General features: G+C 42.6%; 1 protein-coding gene across 2 annotated transcripts in view; it reads left to right on the top strand.

Moving 5' to 3' along the window:
- Positions 1–20117, top strand: part of PLEKHM2 (pleckstrin homology and RUN domain containing M2) — a 1089177-nt gene that overhangs the window by 1044562 nt on the left and 24498 nt on the right. For both annotated transcript variants that reach the window (XM_044061870.1, XM_044061869.1), the window contains one exon: positions 11256–11372. In XM_044061870.1, coding sequence (XP_043917805.1) covers positions 11256–11372 — 117 coding nt within the window. The remainder of the gene's footprint in view (positions 1–11255; positions 11373–20117) is intronic.

Raw genomic sequence — 20117 nt, 5'->3', positions numbered from 1 at the left:
TGAGAAATCTTTAGCAAGTTCTTAGAGAAATGGGGATACCAGGTCACCTTATTTGTCTGGTGGATCTGTATGCAAAACATGAAGCAACAGTTACAAAAGAATATGGAAGAATTGACTAGTTCAGGATATTGCCACCCTACTTATTCAGTTTATATTTTGTGAATACATCTAGCGAAGTCTGGATTTGATAAATCATGTGCTGGAATCAGAAGTGCTGGGTGAAATATTAACCTAAGTTACACAGATGATACCACTGTAATGGCTGAAAGTAAGGAAGAATTTCAGAACCTGGTGATGAAGGTGAAATAAAGCTGGGCTATTGCTGAACATCAGAAAGTTATCTAACCCTGTCAATTCTTTGTAGATAGATGAGGGAAGAAGTAGAGGCATTGATGGATTTTATTATCCTGGACCCAAAATATTTTTGCAGATGGCCATTATTTCTTTATTCTTTGTTATCATGGTTAGTCCCACTGGGCTAGTAGCCTCTTCTCAGGAGAGACACAATGTGCTATTTTTACCATTGGGGGAAATTTGGCCAGGGCATCGGAACTTCCCCTACTTTTTACTATAGGTGCCATGGGATGTTTTGCATCCACCTGAGCTACCCCCAACTCAAGCAGATGGGGCCTTGGTTTAACGTCTCCTCTAAAGGACAACCCCCCCCCCCCATGCTGCACTTCAGTGTCAATAATCTGTCTGGTGTGGGAATAGAACCCACAGCCCTTTGCAACAAAGGCCAAGTGTGTTACCTGTTGCACCACTGATACTGCTAATGTTCCTGACATTGTGGCCATGAACTTACATGCATTTTAGAAGGAAAACTATGACAAATTTGGATAAGATTTTAAAGAGCAAAGACATTGCTTTGCATTTTCAGCAGAGGTCCATGTAATTGAAGCTGTATTTTTCCTAGTGGTAACATAAGGCTGTGAGAACTTAACTATAAGTAAGACAGCGCCACTGGAAAAGTCCATCTTTTTGAACTGTGGCATTAGAGAAAACATTTTAGGGTTTCACAGGTTCAGAGGTGTTTACTGTGCTAACTACAAGAGGGCCTTTTTCAGCTTAGCCATGCATCCCAAATCTCTGACAAGTTCTGGTACCCATGATAAGTGTAAGTAGGAGCTTGGGAGGTGAAACATTTACTAGCAGGGGCCTGGGAGATGAACCATTTACAGTGTTCATTAGAGACATAGGTGCCAAACCAGGGATGAATTTCCAGTTTTCCAGGTTACACTTGAATTGGATTAGGGAAGACCTCTGCTTCACGTGGATGGAGAGCCTGTTTCAGAGAAGGGGTAGTCTCTGGGATACATACATGTCTGTCCAGCAGGCCCTGCATATATCAAAGGCAAGGTTTTAGTCTTTAGAACTGGTAATTTTGGTGGTGGTTTTGCAGACATACAGGAGCTCCATCAGAGTGGGGACTAACAATGCCTTGGATGCCAGGCATGGATCTCCCCTTAGCAGCCTGTAGGAAACATAATACGATAGGGCTTTGAGGAGGTCTGCATAGGACATGTTACTTAAATCCTGTATTCTTTTAGTGAAGAACCTCTGTGGACATTCCAGTTGTTGGGTATGCCTGGTTAGGTGCATACCAAAGGGGGCATTGTACTCAGTGATAGGTCTGATGAATGCCAAATACAGAGGAACAATGACTTCTTTGGCCCTAGATGACATACCTTTGTTTATAAGTAGCACAACATAGAATGATTTCCTCACTACTGTAAACGCTTGATGGTCAAAGGCTAGATTACTGTTTGTGTGTCCCCCAAGTCCCTGACTGCTGGGGCAACTCTTAGGAGTGTTTTGTCAGTATGATAGTTACCAGGGGTGGATGACTTCCCAAAGGATACTGTTATGCATTTGTTGGCATTTAGTTTTAGTCCATGGCTCTGGCACAAGTTGTTTGTATCAGCCCTTCCTGGAGATCATTTGCATGATGGGAGATTCAATGAGTGCTCCTCGTTTGCAGTTGTCTGCAAATTTAGCCAGAGGCCATTGACGTTGACCTTGACTTCAGAGAATAAGTGCCAAAAAAGGAGTGGTCCCTGGACTGATCCCTGAGGGAACACCGCTTGTGACTGGCTTCTTTGTAGGGGTGGACTCCCTATTTCTAAATTCATGGGTCCTGTCTGTGAGCCAGCTGGCTATCCACTGGGTTACAGAAGGGTTTGTATCTAACCTCATCAGTTTGTTTGCAGTGCCAGAGTGGGGTGTGATGGCATGTCTTTACCTTGGGCCAGTAGTCAAGGAGCCTCAATTCTCACCACTGACACGGGTGAAAGATTGTCACTAAGAACAGGGATGGATTTACTCAGTATTTTCAAATGCAGCTCTCTGCATCAAGCACAATATCCCCAAGACCAGTTCCAAGTGACGGACCCACACATAGGTATTTGATTTTCATACACATACTCCTGGGAAAGACTGACACACATTTACTAGCTGTTGGCCCCTTATGCCCAGACGGTAAGGTAACGATGCTGCCACCAGTCACTATCAGGTTCTTAGAAGGGTATACACTTATACTGGTAGAGTGTAACCCAAGCAGCAAGGCTTTTAAGAGAATGGCCAAAGTGTCACTATAATAAGCACAAGTACTCTCAAGAATATTTAAGTGCAATAAACATCAGAGTTTAGTCACCAATTGGACAGATTCAAGCAGATGCAGAAAAACAATACTTGGCTAAATCTCACTGTAATTCCTGATTATCTAAAGAACGGTTACCTAGCAAGCTTAATACAGCAAGGCAAGATTGATTAGATGCTGCGTTGCTTACTTCCACAAGGCAAGGTGACGAGCTTCTAACAGACTGAACTGAACTCAACTAACTTTGATAACTGTCATAGATTTTATATCAGGTTCCAAAGAAAACAAAACAAGCTGTTCTGTGAGTTCCATCCCCTCAGTGCTGGTTATAGAATGACTTCACATTTGATCACATGACTGGTAGAGTACAGACAGAGCTTTTCTAAGATCTGTTGCAGTATTTAAAAATTATAGACTTCTGTGTTTAAACAAACATTTAGTCAGTTATAATAACACTGTTGATACATTTTTAACATAAGTATCTGTACAAGTCAGTGTGATAGTTTTGTAAATAATTTTTTGTCCTTGGGCTATTTACAAAACTCCAGCTAACTATGCTGGTATATGTTACACATGCAGTGCCCTAGTCTCCCTGACCCAGTTGGCAGTAAATCACGTCATCACATCGGGTATTGTGTTAAATGCCTTGTCCAGGTCAAGGTAGGCAGTGTGAACCATTTTGCCCTCATCCAATGCTTTGGTGACCTTCTCAAAGAAGTCCAGCAGGTTGAGTAGCATGACCTGCCCTTGATGGAACCAAATTTGGTTGGGTATATTGCCCGCAGGGTTTCCTATGTCATTACTGATCATTTCCATGATAATTCTTCCCATGGCTATGCATATGAGACTAGTGAGACTTATGGGTCTGTAGGGGTCTGTAGATGGCTAAATTTTGTGCAGAGGGATGACTGTTGCTGTTCTTCATTCATGAGGCACAAAGCCTGTTTGGAGGCTTCGGTTAAATAGCCATTCAGAGGGCCTGATCATGTACTATAAGGCCTAGTAAATCAGTATATAAGGATATAAGTGCAGACTATTCACTGGAGGCCCTAAGAGTAAAATTCATATACTTTGACTATATAACAATAAGGCAGAGTTCACTAGAGAAAACACTGACTTTGGGGAAGAATTGAGAGCAAGCAAAGAAGGGTTGGAAGAAACCAAGACTGGTAAAGTAATGAATATGAATTTGCAAGATCATAAGCAATTCTTGGCAGACAGGCTTGGTGTGCTGAAGTCCTTGAGGACACGGAGAGTTGGATTTGACTAAACAACAACAAAATTATTTTACCTAGATTTCTGTAGTGCCTTTCACATCAGGCTGTGATTAATGCAACTGCAGAAGATGCAGAATTCTGTGTCAGGGCTGTTGACTGTGACCTTTCACTCTTGTGACAGCACTCCTTTGTTGCAAGATCTGCATTGGCTGATGTTTACTACCAGGTCCAGTTTTAAGATTCTCACTGTTAACATTGTGGGCGGCATATGACCTCGTCCTTCCTTATTTAAAAAAGCTGTTGGTTCTGTTCTTCCTGGCTAGTCCTCGTAGGACATTAAATGAGTGATTGTAGACTGTTCTGAGGATCAGGCATGAAATATGTAGCAAGTTAAAATATGTAGCAAGTTATTTTTCAGTAACTTTGTCATGACCCTCAAGTTAGCTACCATCCATGATATGGGCTTGTAACTTGGGGGGCTTCTTTCAAGGGGTCCCTGTAGTACTATCATTTTAGAAGATATTTTTAATACTTCAGAAGATCAGTTTTGACTTTTGCTGATGTATTTTAATGCTCTGTTTGGTATACTTTGAATACACAAATGAACAAACCATTTGTTACACTGAGTTTTTCCCTGTGCTGTTTTTTTTTGCTCAGAACACAGTGCTTTACCAGCCCAGGCATTCAGAGGCACATGCTGGTCATCTTCACAGGAATATCAGAGTATTAGCTTGCATTAGCTAGCATGGAGAGAGATTCACAGCTGTGAAAAACTCACTTCAGCTTCCTCTAAACTACAGCCCTAATTACGCTACCTGAGAGTACTGCTGATGTTCTTCGTGTTTCACTGTTGCAGTCATCACATTTGGGTAATCCCTGCCAGGGTACCCCTCGGCCGGCCCGAATATCAGAGGCTTAGTGTTTCTGGGTTGGTTGCTGTCGCTTCAGGACTGACATCAGGTCATCAGTAGTATAAAGTAAGCTAGCTGACGCCATTGCATCAGTCTTTCCTTGCCGTGGAGCCCGAAGCAGAAGCAGTTTGCACAAGTGCCGGTCGGACGCTACCCAAGTTTCATCTACCGAATTGAAGCTGAAGTCTTCTAAAGCTAAGTACCCCTTTGGGGATCCTTTTTTTCTTGCACTAACCGATGTCAGAAAAAGTTAACAGTTGTCTCGCCTGCGGAATGCAAATACCACACCGAGACTTTCATTCTTACTGCGTCACTTGTTTAGGCCCAGACCACGACGTCCCCCGCTGTCGCTTCTGTGCTTTGTTCAATGCCAGAACGATCTGTCATTAGGCCCTTATTGTAGCTAGATATTTTCGCTTACAGTCCTCTAACTCTGATATAGCTTCAGTAAGCAATCTGGCAGCAGATCTTCCGAAAAAACGTAAAGATAAAGACAGAGACAGACCGCACAGGTCCAAAACTACCGACGACTCTCTCATTAAGCTTTTCATTAGTTCCCCGGTTCTCGGTGAGGTGCTTTTGCAGCCCCTGATGCCCGCTTCTGTGGATTCGCAGGCCGCTACCAAGACCCTTTCGGTGTCCAGTATGCTGTAAAACTCTTCTTTGACTAAGGATCCTGCAGTCTCTACCTTGGATGGGTCCAAAGCCGCTGAGCAGGCTCCGGCTTCCGAGGAAGTCCTTCGCACTACCGATTCCAGACACATACAGACGTCTTTTTTTTGCGACTAATGACCAAGTTTCTTAGGCCTAGGGTATGAACCATATCCAAGAAACAGACGACCCAATCTCAGGCACCTGCTTCCTTGCCTTAGTCTCACATGCTTAAAATGGCAGAAGACCTTATCATGCTGATCAGGGAAAGCCAAGCTACCCCCTCCAAAAGGAAGAGATCTGTCCCCTGTAGTTTTGTCTGAACAAGAGTCAGATGACTCTGATGCATCTGAATATGAAGACATGCAACCCCTCTCTACTTATGAGGATATTGATGCAGAGGATTTCATCCCTTCAGCCTCTCCCCCAGAGGATTTTTCCTTTGGGGAAACCCTTCATACCTTAAAGGAGCATTTCCAATGGGAGAGTCAGGACTACCCTCAGTCTAAAAAGAGACTCCGGGAATTCTTAGATCTACAGCACAGACCCTTGGCCATCTCCTCAGTCCTGGATGTTGTGGAGGATGTTTTCCTGGAATCCAGCTTGACTCCCGACACCCTCCCTCCCGCACCCAGAAAACCAGACAGGTACTTAGAGCCTCTGACTCACACAAATTTCTTTTTAAAAATCCTACTGCTGACCCTGAGGTAATTTCACAAGGGCCTAAAGGGATTAAGGCAACCTCTGCTAAGAATCCCACCCCCTCAGATAGGGATTCCCAAGCACTAGACAGATGGGGTAAAAAAATATGCATCTCGGCTACTGTTTGCTATCAGAGTTCCATATGATAAAATTGCAGCAACATACCCTGGAACTCCTGAAATAAAAAAAAATGTCTTCCTTTCCTGCTTGTGCAGAATCTAAAGAGTTACAAGAGTTAATGCATTCTGCAGGTCAAGTAACTAAACACACCTTACACTGTGGTTTTGATGCCCTAGAAGCTTCTTGCAGGGCAGCAGTCACTGGATCTGTCCTTAGAAGGCATGCATGGCTTAAGGAACAGCCCTTGCCAGACCATGTAAAATCTAAATTGATGGATGCCCCCTTGCACAAAGACAACTTATTTGGGACTAAAGCAGAAGAGGTCTTAATGATGGAAGAAAAAGCAAAATGTATGCAAACAGTTAAGGATTTCTTACAGTTTCAGCAGGCATTGTCCAACCAAGCACTGGTCTTTTCCTGCTCCCAGTAGGCCAGATCAACCCAGACCCCAGGGAACCAGACTCCCCAGACAGCAGCCACAGGGAATGCAGAGATCTAAGCAGTGGACTACCTCCACTTCAAAACCAGGGAGTTCTAATCCACCCCTTATGGTAAGAACTCACAATAACTCTCCTTCCCCACCCCCTCCCTTTGCCCACCTTCACTTACCCCTAGGAGGAAAACTCTCCTTTCAGACAAGCACCTGAGCCGCCATTACCAACGACTGCCGGGTTCTCAGCATAGTGTCCCAGGGATACAAATTTTCTTTCCACACCCTTCCAACTCCAAAAGGGTTCCGAGATCTACCTCCAAATCAGAGGGCAGAGGCACAAAAGCAAGTCATTTTCCTGCTCTCTCTATGAGGGCAGTAGAGCACGTTCCTGTAGAACAGAAAGGCCAAGGTTTCTACTCCAGACTTTTTCTGGTACCAAGAAAAAGAGGGCACCTGGCGCTCCATCCTCTATCTGTCCATTATAAACACCTTCCTGGTGATCCCAAAATTCAAAATGCTCACCCTCCAGCAGCTGCTACCCATGCTGTCCAAGGATGCTTGGCTAGCCAGCCTAGATCTAAAAGAGGCCTACCTCCACATTCCTATCAGGGAATCATGCAGGAAATATCTCTGTTTCAGGGCAGGATCTCAGCACTTTCTGTTTTCTGTGCCTCCCTTTGGCTTATCTACTGCTCCCAGAGTTTTCACAAAATGTCTGGTTCCAGCTATTGCCTTTTGCAGACAAATGAATATCCAGATTTTACCCATACTTAAAATGCCTAATTCAGGCAGACAGCCAGGAAAAGCTGCTCAAGTACCTGGCCTTTGTAAAGTCCATACTAACCTCCCTAGGGTACACAATCAATGAAAAGAAATCCAAACAGGTGCCCACCCAAACAATTATATTCCTGGGAGCAAGTCTGGACACAGCATCCCAGATAGCATTCCTTACACCAGAAAAGCAAACTTTTTTGACAGCCTACTTCTCTCAACTAGCCACCAGACCCCAGCTATCTGCAAGGAAAATCCTTCAAGCCCTGGGGTTCATGGCATCTTGCATACTTCTCATTCCATATGCCAGACTGGATATGAGGAAACTTCAGTGGTACCTAAAAAGCCTTTGGTGTCAACACTCTCAAGACCTGGAGACTCTTAATAATACCTTGCCTCAGAAAAGATTTTCTTTCATGAGCAACAGCATGCTCTCACAACAAGGGATTGCCTTTCTTGACGCCGCCCAGACTCTCACCACAGATGTATCAGACTATGCCTGGTGTGCACACCTGGAAGGCAGGTGCATACAGGGCCAATGGAGCCCACAGCAAATCTATCTGCACATCAAAAAGAGATGATGGCTGTCCAGCATGCTTTGATAGCTTTCAAACCCCTTCTCTCCCCAGGGGCTCTCCTGATCAAAACAGACAACACCACTGTGATCTGGTATATCAACAAGCAAGGAGGGACTCCCTCCTACCCTCTATGCAGGCTGGCCTTGATCCTTTGGCACACAACCTCTGCCATGAAACTCCACCTGTTAGCACAATTATTACCAGGTTCTTTCAACTCTCTGGCAGACCACTTAAGAAAAAATCGTCTGGACCCACATGAATGGCAGCTCAACAGAAGAGCCTTCACTATAATAACTCAGAAATCGGGCACCCCAAAGGTAGACCTGTTTGCCTCCTACACCAACCATCAGCTCAGCAAATTCTGCACCAGGGAGCATCACTGCTTGGCTTGGAAAATGGATGCCCTCTCCTTTCCCTGAGTCAGTGTATCGGTCTGTGCCTTTCCTCCACTACCTCTCATCCCCAAGGTACTGCTCAAAATAAAGGAGGAAAAACCAAGGGCAATTTTTATAGCTCCAGACTGGCCTCGCCAGTACTGGTGCCCCTTGCTGTGCAGCCTGTCCCCACTGCCACCATGGCATCTTCCTCAGATTCCAAACCTCTGACCCAGAGGGAAGGGGAATTCACGCATCCTCAATTGCAGACACTCAATTTGGCAGCTTGGCTTATTCCCTAACCCTCGATCAATCTGCCAACCTCAGTAAACAGGTTCTAGATGTTATACGTGAGGCTAGATGCTCTAGCACTAGAAAGTCTTATGCTGACAAATGGAAAAGGTTCTGCACCTGGATTCAGGCTAAGGGAGCCAATTTGGTGCAGCCCTCCCTCCCTGTCTTCCTGGATGACTTAGCTGACCTGCCACACAGTGGCCTCTCTTTTTCCTCTATTAAAATTCATGCCTCTGCTATCTCTGCTCATTTTCCCACTGAGCAGCCCCTTTTCTCACACCGTTTGATCAAACAGTTCCTAAGAGGGGCTAGCAACTTTAGGCCCACCCATAAGAGCTCCAACCCCAGCTTGGGACCTTAACTTTGTGTTGGAAAAGCTAACCCTGCCCCTCTTTGAACCAGCTACTTCGGCAGAGCTAAAATTTCTCTCCTGGAAGACTGCTTTCCTTCTGGCCATCACTTCAGCCAGAAGAGTCTCCGAGCTGCAAGCACTTATGGCTGTGGAACCCTTCATCAACTTCCATGCTGACAGGGTATCCCTCAGGACTTAACCCATCCTTCATGCCCAAGGTGGTGTCCAGTGTGGCTCTCAACCAATCCATTAATTTCCCCACCTTTTTTCCTAATCCCCAGAACAGGGGGGAAAGGATCCTGCACTCTCTAGATGTGCATAGACAGCTCAGATTCTATCTAGACAGGACTAAATCCTTCAGAAAGTCTGATCAATTGCTGGTTAGCTTTGCTACAGGGGCAGAAGGCAAAGCCATCTCCAAACAAACCATTTCCAAATGGATAGCACCCTGCATCAATTTCTGCTACAAACAACACGGAAAGCCTCCCCCCCAAGGGGGTCAGGACTCACTTCACCAGAGCAGGCTCCACCTCTTCAGCTTTCCTTAGAGGAGTCTCCACCAGGGACATCCTGTAGGCTGCCACCTGGACATCTGTTCACACCTTTACCAAACATTACCACCTGCCTCCCTTCTCCAAATCCAGAGTAGGGTTTGCCTCTGCAGTCTTGCAGGGCATCCTAGCCAGCCTCTAGTTTCCTTGACTGCTTCCATCCATTTCCTCAGCTTTGGGAATCAACCCAAATGTGATGACTGCAACAGTGAAACACAAAGAGCATAGTACAGTTGTGTACACTTACCATAAATGTAGATGTTCGAGTGTATTCACTGTTGCAGTCCTGGTTTCCCTCCCATTATCCCCCTTTTTTTCTTATCTTTCCTTACAAGGGAAATATTGGTATTTATTTTCTACTTGTGGGTTTGTACAACCAGAACCTGGCTCCTACTTGGGGGCTCCTGGCAGTTTAGGGCAAGAAAAACTGATGTAATGGCATCGGCTGCCTTACTTTATATTACTGACGACCTGACATCAGTCCTGACGTGACAGCAACCAACGCAGAAATACTAAGCCTCTGGTATTCAGACGGGCCAAGGGCTACCCTGGCAGGGATAACCCAAATGTGATGACTGCAACAGTGAAGACACTTGAATATCTACATTTATGGTAAGTGTACACAACTGTACTTTATGGTGAGTACCTTAGCTTATTAAAATGAGCAGCATACTGTGGTGTTAATTATACCTTTAGCACTAGTTGTGTAGGCAGCCTGGTTTCATTCAAGCTGACAGCAGTTGGCAGAAGACCAAACACAAAGCTTTGTTTCACTGTAACTTAATCATGGTCTAGACGGTTGCAATCCAGACCGCAGGCGGTGAGGAATCTGACATTTAACTAACTGCCAGTAGGCATTAAGTTAACAAAAGCAAACTGTATTTGCGACACTTGTGCAAGAAAGAAAGGAATGTAGGTGCTGAGTGGCACACTGGCCCAGCAATGAAACAACTTTTCAAGCTATTACTCTGTTATCTTACAGTGTAGTCAAGTAAGGAAAAAATTAAACAACTTGAAAAGTAGATGCTGTATAACCGTAGTTTATGAAAGGATGTTGAGAGGCTATTATCTCTCACTTTGTTACATGTCTTGGTAGCTGCACTTATGTTACCCTTTTTGCCATTTTACCTCTCTTTCATAAGGAGATACTTGACCTATCATCTTGTAGTTTTGTTTCGACTTGATTAGAAGAGCTGCCTCTCTTCTGTTTGGTTCATTTATGCATATGGTACTTACAGTATGTACATCTATCTGCAAGCTGGCCTCTAGCAACTTCTGGCTGTCCTTCTGTTTACTTCTCCAGAACTGTATTTGTCCTGCTGCAATACTACTACTTTTCTCACCTTGATTTATGCAGAGCACCTTGCTATTTTCTACCATTTCAGTCCTTCCCTCTGCCAAGTCTGTCTTCAGTGATTGTTCCAGCACACAACATTTAATTCCTCAGGATTCACTCTGTTGGCTGCAGCCATTTTCCATTTGAATCATGCAGTACTCCATGTAGTGAGAGACCTCAGCAGACTTGTACACAGAAGCAATATCACCTTGGCTTTTTATCTTAACAGATTGCAAACTGGTAACTAGCATATTACAGTGGCATTGGTTCTTAAAATTTTACTGTACTGTATAGTTCACTTTACATACATGTGCAGCAGTGATTTTGATTTCTGTTACCCAAGTTTGATGTTTGTATCTTCTGCAGGAATTTGCTCAGGATCGGAAGCACTACTTGCCACCTTGGGTTCTGTATTTCAGCTGCATTTCTGAATTGGAAAGATTCCTTGGGGCTACCAGTGTTGCATGGAGAAAAATTTTTCAGGTAAAATCCTTTATGGAAAAATAAGATTGAGTGGTGACTAGCGAGTGACTTAGCTGTTACTTGCACATCTAAAATTGTTTAGTTTGCCTCTGTCAATACTAAGTTCTAGTGGGGGACCACAAAAAACTGCAGAACTTCACTTGGCACGAATATGGTGAGTGTATAATATATGTTTATTAGATGGGTGTAAAACTACTTATTGATACTCCCAAACCACCCCAAAACCAGATTAATTCTGGAAGCATTCATTTCACTGAAAATGGAGGAGTAAATATGCCTGCTTGTATATTTGCACATTAGAAGTTGCCTAATTACTGTGGTAAGGCAATTAAACTGTTTTAAAGTCTTATTTTATGAAGAATCAGCATGTGTCCCTTTAAATTTTTACTTAATTCCCTTTTGTTGGTTCCTAAGTAATCACTATGCATGTGGTTCAGGAGAATTGCTTCCATGCACACTGCACTGTCTGGTTAAGTGACCTGATGATAGTCACTTAGCAGGCAAATGGATGTGGAAAGAATGGAACCGTGTACCCTGGGTATAGGACACAGCTTGTTAACAGCTCAGAGCCATAATCCTCTTCACTAACTGTAGTGTGTAAGGCTATTACACAGCAGAAATCCCACACCACAATCCTTTGTGATTCAAAAACACCCAAGGTATGTGAGCCGGGAGCAGAGGTGCTGTGATATGCAGCAGTTATGCAGGTGAGATCACCCAACAGAAGCAGCTTCTGGGTCAGGTTCACAAAACCATTGACTGCATATACCCAGATGCTGAGCTTGAATCATGTAGTAAAGTAATCTCAGGCAAGTACCTTCATAGACTTAACAGATTTGCAAAGGCACCAGAGCAAGGGGCTGAAGTGAAGGGGGGGTAAACAGGAGGACATAACTGTAAATAATGGTAGATCATGTACAGTGTAGAACATCAAAGAAATGCACAGTTAACATCAACTCAGTGCACTCATCTGTCTCTTCAGTATGTTTTTATTTTTCAGTAGAAGTGTCCCTGCAAGCAAATAGATGTGTGTGTAACTGTGAAGTCTGCAGTTTGAACACCAGTCTGTGGGCTATATTTGTATATAAATTATAAATGTTATGGCGCCTAAAACAAAGAACTTTGTCCACTATAATAGCTCCATTTTCGTAGACCACAGCAGTTCCCCTGGTACTTTCTCATTTAACTGTGCTCAATTCATTGTTTTTAGTAGTCCACGGTCTCCCCTTCCTTAAGTTTATTTTTCTTCTTGTGTAACCACTTTTGAGTCCTCAGCCAGTGTTTTCCAGAACTGAACTACTGCATTCTGGCTTGCTTTTTTCTCATTGTTTTGCTGGTCTGTGGGGTTGAGGTAGGCTTTTGGACTTTGCATTTCAAAGTCCATAGAAACCTTCTTACATTACACAGTTCAAACAGTCAAGTGCATTTTCTTGCTGTTATCACCATTAATCAGGTCAATGTGATAGTGGGCTAACACCCCTACTAAAACTGTGTCCTACTCATCTACTGGCAATGAGGCCTTTTAAACTGCATTGTTCCTTTTACTTATCTCTGAGCAAATTTGCAGCTGTTTACGTTAAGACACTGATTGAAACCTTGTCAAGAGAGAGAAAACCTGCTTCATTCGCTCTCACTAACACTAAGGCTTATTCACTCCCTACCCCCAAATCTCACCCACCCACTCTTATTCTACATTTATACTTCCATATCACCACCCACATATTCCTCTGACCAATACCATTGGTTCCCTACAGTAGGAAAACAATACAATTACTCACAATATTAACACCCACTCTAGTTTATCACCAAAGACTTTTTCAAATTGCATCTCTAAAACCCAACCCACTACTCTCCTAACATTTTATTATCTAATTTGCAACAAAGATAAAACCCAGGTTAAATAAGATGCCCCTATGTCAGATTATTTTAGTATTTCACCTCACTCTACTAGCCTTTGTCATCAGTTATTAAATCCACCTCCTTCAGATACTTAGGACTTCAACCATTTCTCACAAAGAACATCAAGATCTGCCCAGCCTGTCTTTCTCCATAACACCCTATCTCTACAAACAAACTATATCTGATTTATTTTTTTATGAATATCTTAAAACTAAGCATCCAAATTTAAGATCAAATATCAAACCAAGACCAAAATATAACTGGCCATACTCTTCCCTCTGTAAAATATCAGTTCAAAAAAATTAGTGAAGCTATTCACCCCAACCCTGGTCCCCACTGTTCATAAAACCATCACTTCCAACCCTAAAATAAACCAGTCACTTAATATTTCTCAGCAAAAAAACAGAACCCATACTCACCTTACTAAATATAAACCTAAGTATGTGCAATAAAATCCATGACGTACATTCTTATCTTGCCACATACACTCCCGATGTAGTCATAACTACTGAAACTTGGTTAAAAAGGCAATAAAGGATAATGGGACCCCCCCCCCGGATGCACTGTACTCAGGCATGACAGACAAAACAAGCGTGCAGGTGGTGTCACAATAATCCATAAAAAATCCATAACTATTACCTTATTTCCACAGGAAATACCCAAATTTAACAATGCTGAACTACTAACACACCTAAAAAATCAACAATAGGAAAACTATATGGTTAACAGCAATTCTTACTCCACCAGGAAATAACATTGATACATTGATACATTGATGTCCCAACAAGTTAACCATGAAACTATAATATTTTGTGACTTAAATGTAGACTGGCAGCTCATAAATTCCACTAACCCCACTGAATCCATAAACTTGTACGACTTCAGACAATTAGTAATCACACCTACTAGAATCAGTACAACTTCAGGGAGACGCTCAATGTTATATTGGATTCTTACAAAGAAACCAGACAAACTAATAAAAATAAATTGCCACTCAGATAGCATAAGTTAAATCAAACCATAAACTCATCACCCTCGATATCCACATACCACCCCCCGAAGGAAACAACAGTGAAAAACTTCTCCAAAGCAAACTTTATGCTACTTAAGACAGAGGTGGCAAACTTTGTTACTCCCATGCAGAATGACAGTTTAGTTGAATCTGCTGTAGCCTGCACAAAAGCACTCTACAAGCACTTGCATGAGAGCATGGACCGTGCTATCCCGAACAAAACCAAGACCCATTCCTCCAAAAAAAGGAAATCAATCTGGTGAACCCCGGCCATAAACAAGCTCTATAATAAAAGGAAGAAATTATTACAAAAAGAGTAAAAACCCAGGAATGGAGGAGCTCCCTGACCAACTTTGGCAAAAAGCTAAGATCCCTTTTAAAATCCTCAAAGGCGAGCTTTGAAAGAAAAATCACAACGGACACCAAAGACAACCACAAAGCATTTTTAGCTATGTCAGGAACCTAAATGGCAACTCTCAGATCTTCTCTGAGCTACAGCATAATGGTTCAAAAATCACGGAACCAACTGATATCGCCAATATACTGGCAGATAGGCTCAGTGCAAACTTTACCCCACCCTCACCCCCTAAAGGGCCCATATCTATACCAGAAGATTGCGCTGCCCCCATAATCACAGACACCCAGGTAAAAACGGCACTTTCTAAAGCAAAAAACACAACATCCATGGGACCAGACAGTATCCCAGGCTGCGTGTTACATGAACTGCAAAACGAACTAATCCCTCACATAAATACCATATTCAACTACGGCCTCACCTCAGGCTATGTGCCCACTGAGTGGCGCTCAACAACGGTTCTCCCGTTTCACAAGGGAGGAGCCACTATCAATCCCGGAAACTATCGCCCCATCAGTCTGACGAGCCTTGTCTGCAAGGATATAGAGCGTATCATCATGGAACTCATAAACAACATTGGGAACTTACAAACCCTAGACCCTATCCAGTTTGGTTTCGTAAAAGACAGGTCATGTCTTCTAACCTGGTTGACTTTTCGTGACGGTCACCAAAGCAATCAATGAGGGAAAGGTGGTCCACACTGCATACCTTGACCTTGCGAAAGCCTTTGATACCATTCCCCACTCGGGAATTAGACAAACTCACTAACCTAAATATAAACCCCCTACATTACAAGATGGGTTGCTAACTGGCTCACGGACAGAACCCATACAGTGAAAATAGGAAACGCTAGGTCCGACTCTAAACCTGTGACAAGTGGAGTACCCCAGGGCTCAGTCTTGGGACCTCTCCTGTTCGGTATTTACTTCTCTGAGGTACAAGCAAACACAGAGAGACTATGGCTAATAAAGTTCACAGACGACTGCAAACCTGGTGCCATAATTGAGACCCCTACTGATGTAGATATCCTTCAAAAGGGTCTCACTGAAACAGATACATGGTGCCAAAATCATGGCCTCAGGCTAAATGCCAGAAAGTGTATTGTCATCCCCTTCGGGAAAAACCAAGTACCTACGAATTACCACTAAGGTGGCAGCTCACTTAACACAGAGTGTGTGATGAGACCTAAGGACCCAAGTGGATAGTAACCTCTTCTTCGAAAACCACATCGCTAAAGTGGTTAGAAATTCCTTCTACATGGCCCACCTTATTACAAAGGGGTTTGCATCTAGAAAAAGGAAGTTATTGTCCCCCTGTACTCATCACTCATTAGACCCATTATTGAGTACAATGCCCCATTCGGGATGGATCTTACTAGACACCTGCAACAACCGGTGAGGCCTCAAAAATACCTCACCAAGAGGATAACGGGCCTAAAACAGATGCCCTATGCTACCAGGCTAAAAAAACTTCAACTGCACTGTGTTGCATACCGGCTGCTCAGAGGTGATCTCTGCCTAACATACAAGGCTATGTCAAACCCCGAATTGCTAGAAATGCTCCACCTAAGGAAAACCCAATCTACCTGAACTACACTCTCTAGGAACCTTAACCTGACCTCAACAATAAACAGGACTCTGAGGGACAGATTCGTGTCCCAGAGACACCCCCTGCTCTGGAATAAGGTCCCTTTATATGTGAGGCAGAGCTACTCATTAGCTGTCTTCAAGAAGAATCTTGATGAGTGGATGGGGAACTCGTCCCGGGAATCACTTCTGTGGCCCTGCTTGACAGAGGCACAGGTAACTAAATCACCTGGGAGGCACAAGCCGAAACATTCTGGCTAGGCCTAATTATGCCCTAGGGCCAATAGCCTAGTACCTACTTATGAACCTGTAAGTGACTGCATACCAACATATGCTATTAGAACTCACCATAACCTACATAAACCATATCATCTATAATCAAATACAAAACACAACCAATGTCCGCAGTTATTTTCAATGAAACACTAAAAAAATATATAACTGGAATGTATTTAGAACACTGCCACTAGATACTGCTCTAGAACACTTTTTACAGACCTTAAATAGTCTAGCACCAGTACGTAATAAGAGCAAAGTCCAACCCTGCACCATGGCTGACAAAGGAAACAAAAAAAAAATCATGATAAAAAGGGATAAGGCCTGGAAAAATTGGTATAAAATAGAACTTAAAATGCCGTCCAGCAATTTAGACATCTTAGAAACCTTGCAAAACTCCATGTCAAACAGGATAAGCAAGTATACTATACCAACCTACAAGACAAACCTATAAACAACCCAAAACTTTTTTGGTCATCGCTAAATAAACTACTTCACCCTGGCAAGACAACTAGTCCTCCTCCAAAAACAGAATATACCACAGACTGTATCCCCACACAGTTTATTTATATAATCAGTGTTATCTCTCATAGACACAAGCACATCTGCTTCACTCACTCTACCCTGTCCAGTTAAAACCACCCACAGCTCTTCAGTTTTAGTCCAGTACCTACCTCGCTCATAAAGAAGTTGCTCCTTAAGCTAAAAACTACTTCTATAGCTGTAGACCGGCTACCATCAGACTACCTAAAAATGGCTGCAGACGTCATAGCCTTCCCTGTGTCCATACTGATTAATAGGTCCACAGCAGAAAGATACGTTCCACCACTGTGGAAAAAATCCTACATCATACCACTGCACAAAAGCAGTACATCTCCAGAGTTTAATAACTACAGACGTCTAGCGATTCTCTTCCCCATCTCCAAAATATTAGACAAATGCATGCATATGCAGCTGACGCAATACCTAACCTCAAATAACCTGCTCTCAGAAACACAACATGGTTTTAGGCCCCACACAGCATCACTACTGCTCTACTACATTTTCAGTATAATAAACTGACATAGAGGAAAGGGTTTGCTTGTGTCTACCATATTCTTAGACTTGTCAGAAGCATTTGATACAGTCTTGCACCAGCATCTGCTCATTTGACTCCCCTTAACAGGACTTTCACAGTACTCCTTATTGTGGTTCCTTAGTTACATATCTGGAAGGCAACATGCCATTAACTGGCAACAGACCTACTCATTCTTTCAACCAGTTACTAAAGGTGTCCCTCAGGGCTCTATCCTGTCTCCTCTACTATTTAATATATGACCTCCACTCACCATGCTAGTTTAATTCAGTACGCAGATGACTCAACATTAATATGTGTGGCCTCGACAATAAATAAACTCCTAGACATTGCCCAAAAATCTTTCTCCTTTGTAGAAACCTTGCTCAGAAAATCAAACCTCTACTCAACCCCGAGAAAACTTAAGTTAATGCTTTTCACCTCAAAAAGTTGCCAGAATCAAAAGCAATCTTTTACCATAAAGTTAGCAAATAATGCTGTCATTGAAACTGTAATTCACAGTAAACATCTAGGCATTGTAATAGATTACATTCTCAAGTATGACCACCATATGCTGCACACCATTAAATTTACACACCAGAAACTAGGCTCCCTTTACAGGATCAGTGGAATTCCGTAACTCGTTCAATCCAGAGCAGCTCACAAAAAGGTGCCTGCTTAATTCCACCATAGGAACAACAGTGCAGCCAGAGCTCATTTTCAGAAAATCCATTTGTAATACCAAACAGAAAACAAATGTTCATAACTCTAAGAGCTAGACTAAAAATGTAAATGCAAAAGTTGTTCAGCAGACAATGACCTTTCCAACATTGTAAATGTTGATAGTGCGTATCAGCCATTATTAAATATTTGGCTAGGAATGCTGATATTATGCATATATTTTACCTTTTTGGAAAAGCAAAGCACAATATCTTGGTCAATGTACCATGTAGACCCATGCAATTTGTATTTAATTTGTATGAATAGCAGCTTTAAAATGATACCTTAACCATTACTGTGTGGTGCTCCTTTACAGAGATATTCACAGAAATATGATTAATATAATATTCATCATAATCGATAAAGCATATCTCATCACCTGTAACTTACCGAGACTACATATCAGTGTACAAGTTGTGTGTCTCAATGTCGGCTTCAAAATGATGCATCATTTGTGTCATCACCATGCTCCCTTGCAAAGATATGGGCATAATAATGAGAAGTATTGGAAATGTATAATTTTCATAATCCTACAAGACAAACTTTGATATCTGTACATGTGTACAACATACAAACACAGTTCTTTTACCATGTTGTAAGGAGTAACCATGTCTTCATAATGAGGTACTACTTGGCACACTGACATGTTCCTTTGCAAGGTTATTTACCAAAATATAAAAAAAAAAATCATACTTTCCATAACTTAAGTCCGAAACAAACTTTGATATCTGTACATGTGTACAACATACAGGCACAGTTCTTTTACCATGTTGGAACTATCAATACTGTCTTCAAAATGAGGTATTACTTAGCACATTCAGATGCTACCTTGCAAAGTTATTTACCAAAATATGAAAACAAATCATAATTTCCATAACCTGAGTCCTAAACAAACTGATATCTATACAGCATTCAGACCCAGTTGTTTTACCATGTAGACACATTTCGTTGTAAATATACACATTATTGGTGTAGACAACATACTTATGAATGGGTACATGTATAGAGAAAAAGTAAGGTAAGGACCGCCACTCCACTAATGAACCCAGGACAGGCAGAGGGTCTATATTAGAACACTGTAATCTTAAAACTTTGAATGTTCTAATATCGAACCCTATTCAGCAAACGCTTAAAATATCGAACATGCAGAACAGCGAATTTTTTCCCAGAAAAAAAATTTGCTGTTACGAAACACACAAGCACACCAAAAAACAGCAATCCACACACATGCAGTTAAAACCCTACATCTAACTCTACACTAAACTGTACATACACTACTATCTATCCACTTACCATAACCCAAACCCTAAGGTCCATCACTATCGCACACTCACCTCACCTGCGCCCTAACTCACCTACCCCCACCCTAACCCTAATGTCTGTCACAATCGCACACTTACCTCACCCGCGCCCTAACCCTCACGTCCACACAATCGCACACTTACCTGAACCCGAACTGTAACTTTCCACCACAGTGCTGAAAATAGCGAAGCAACAGAAACGGCCAACCAAATTCTTTCCCTAGGAAAAAATTTGGTGTTCTGCAGCTTCACTATTTTCAGCGTTTGCTGAATAGGGGTCGATATTAGATCATTCAATGTTTCAAAACTTCGATGTTCTAATATACACCCGACAGGCATGGGACTTAAGTGGCTTGCAAGGCCATCTGATCTGTCCAATACCTGTACTGGCTACCTACTCAGCTGATACCACTACAGTCTCACAGCCTCCTTCAGTGTCAGCAGTCTGCCTTACCTATGTCTTTTCTCTTTACATGTGTCCATTCAGCAATGGACTTAAGGGATCAAGTTTTGTATTACTTGGGCCTTCCTGTCATCTAAAC

Source organism: Protopterus annectens, chromosome 2.part0, assembly GCF_019279795.1.
Source record: "Protopterus annectens isolate FY-2018-M chromosome 2.part0, PAN1.0, whole genome shotgun sequence".
NCBI classification, from domain to species: domain Eukaryota; kingdom Metazoa; phylum Chordata; order Ceratodontiformes; family Protopteridae; genus Protopterus; species Protopterus annectens.
Note: the sequence above shows the minus strand (reverse complement) of the source record. Positions and strands in the feature narration are given on the sequence as shown.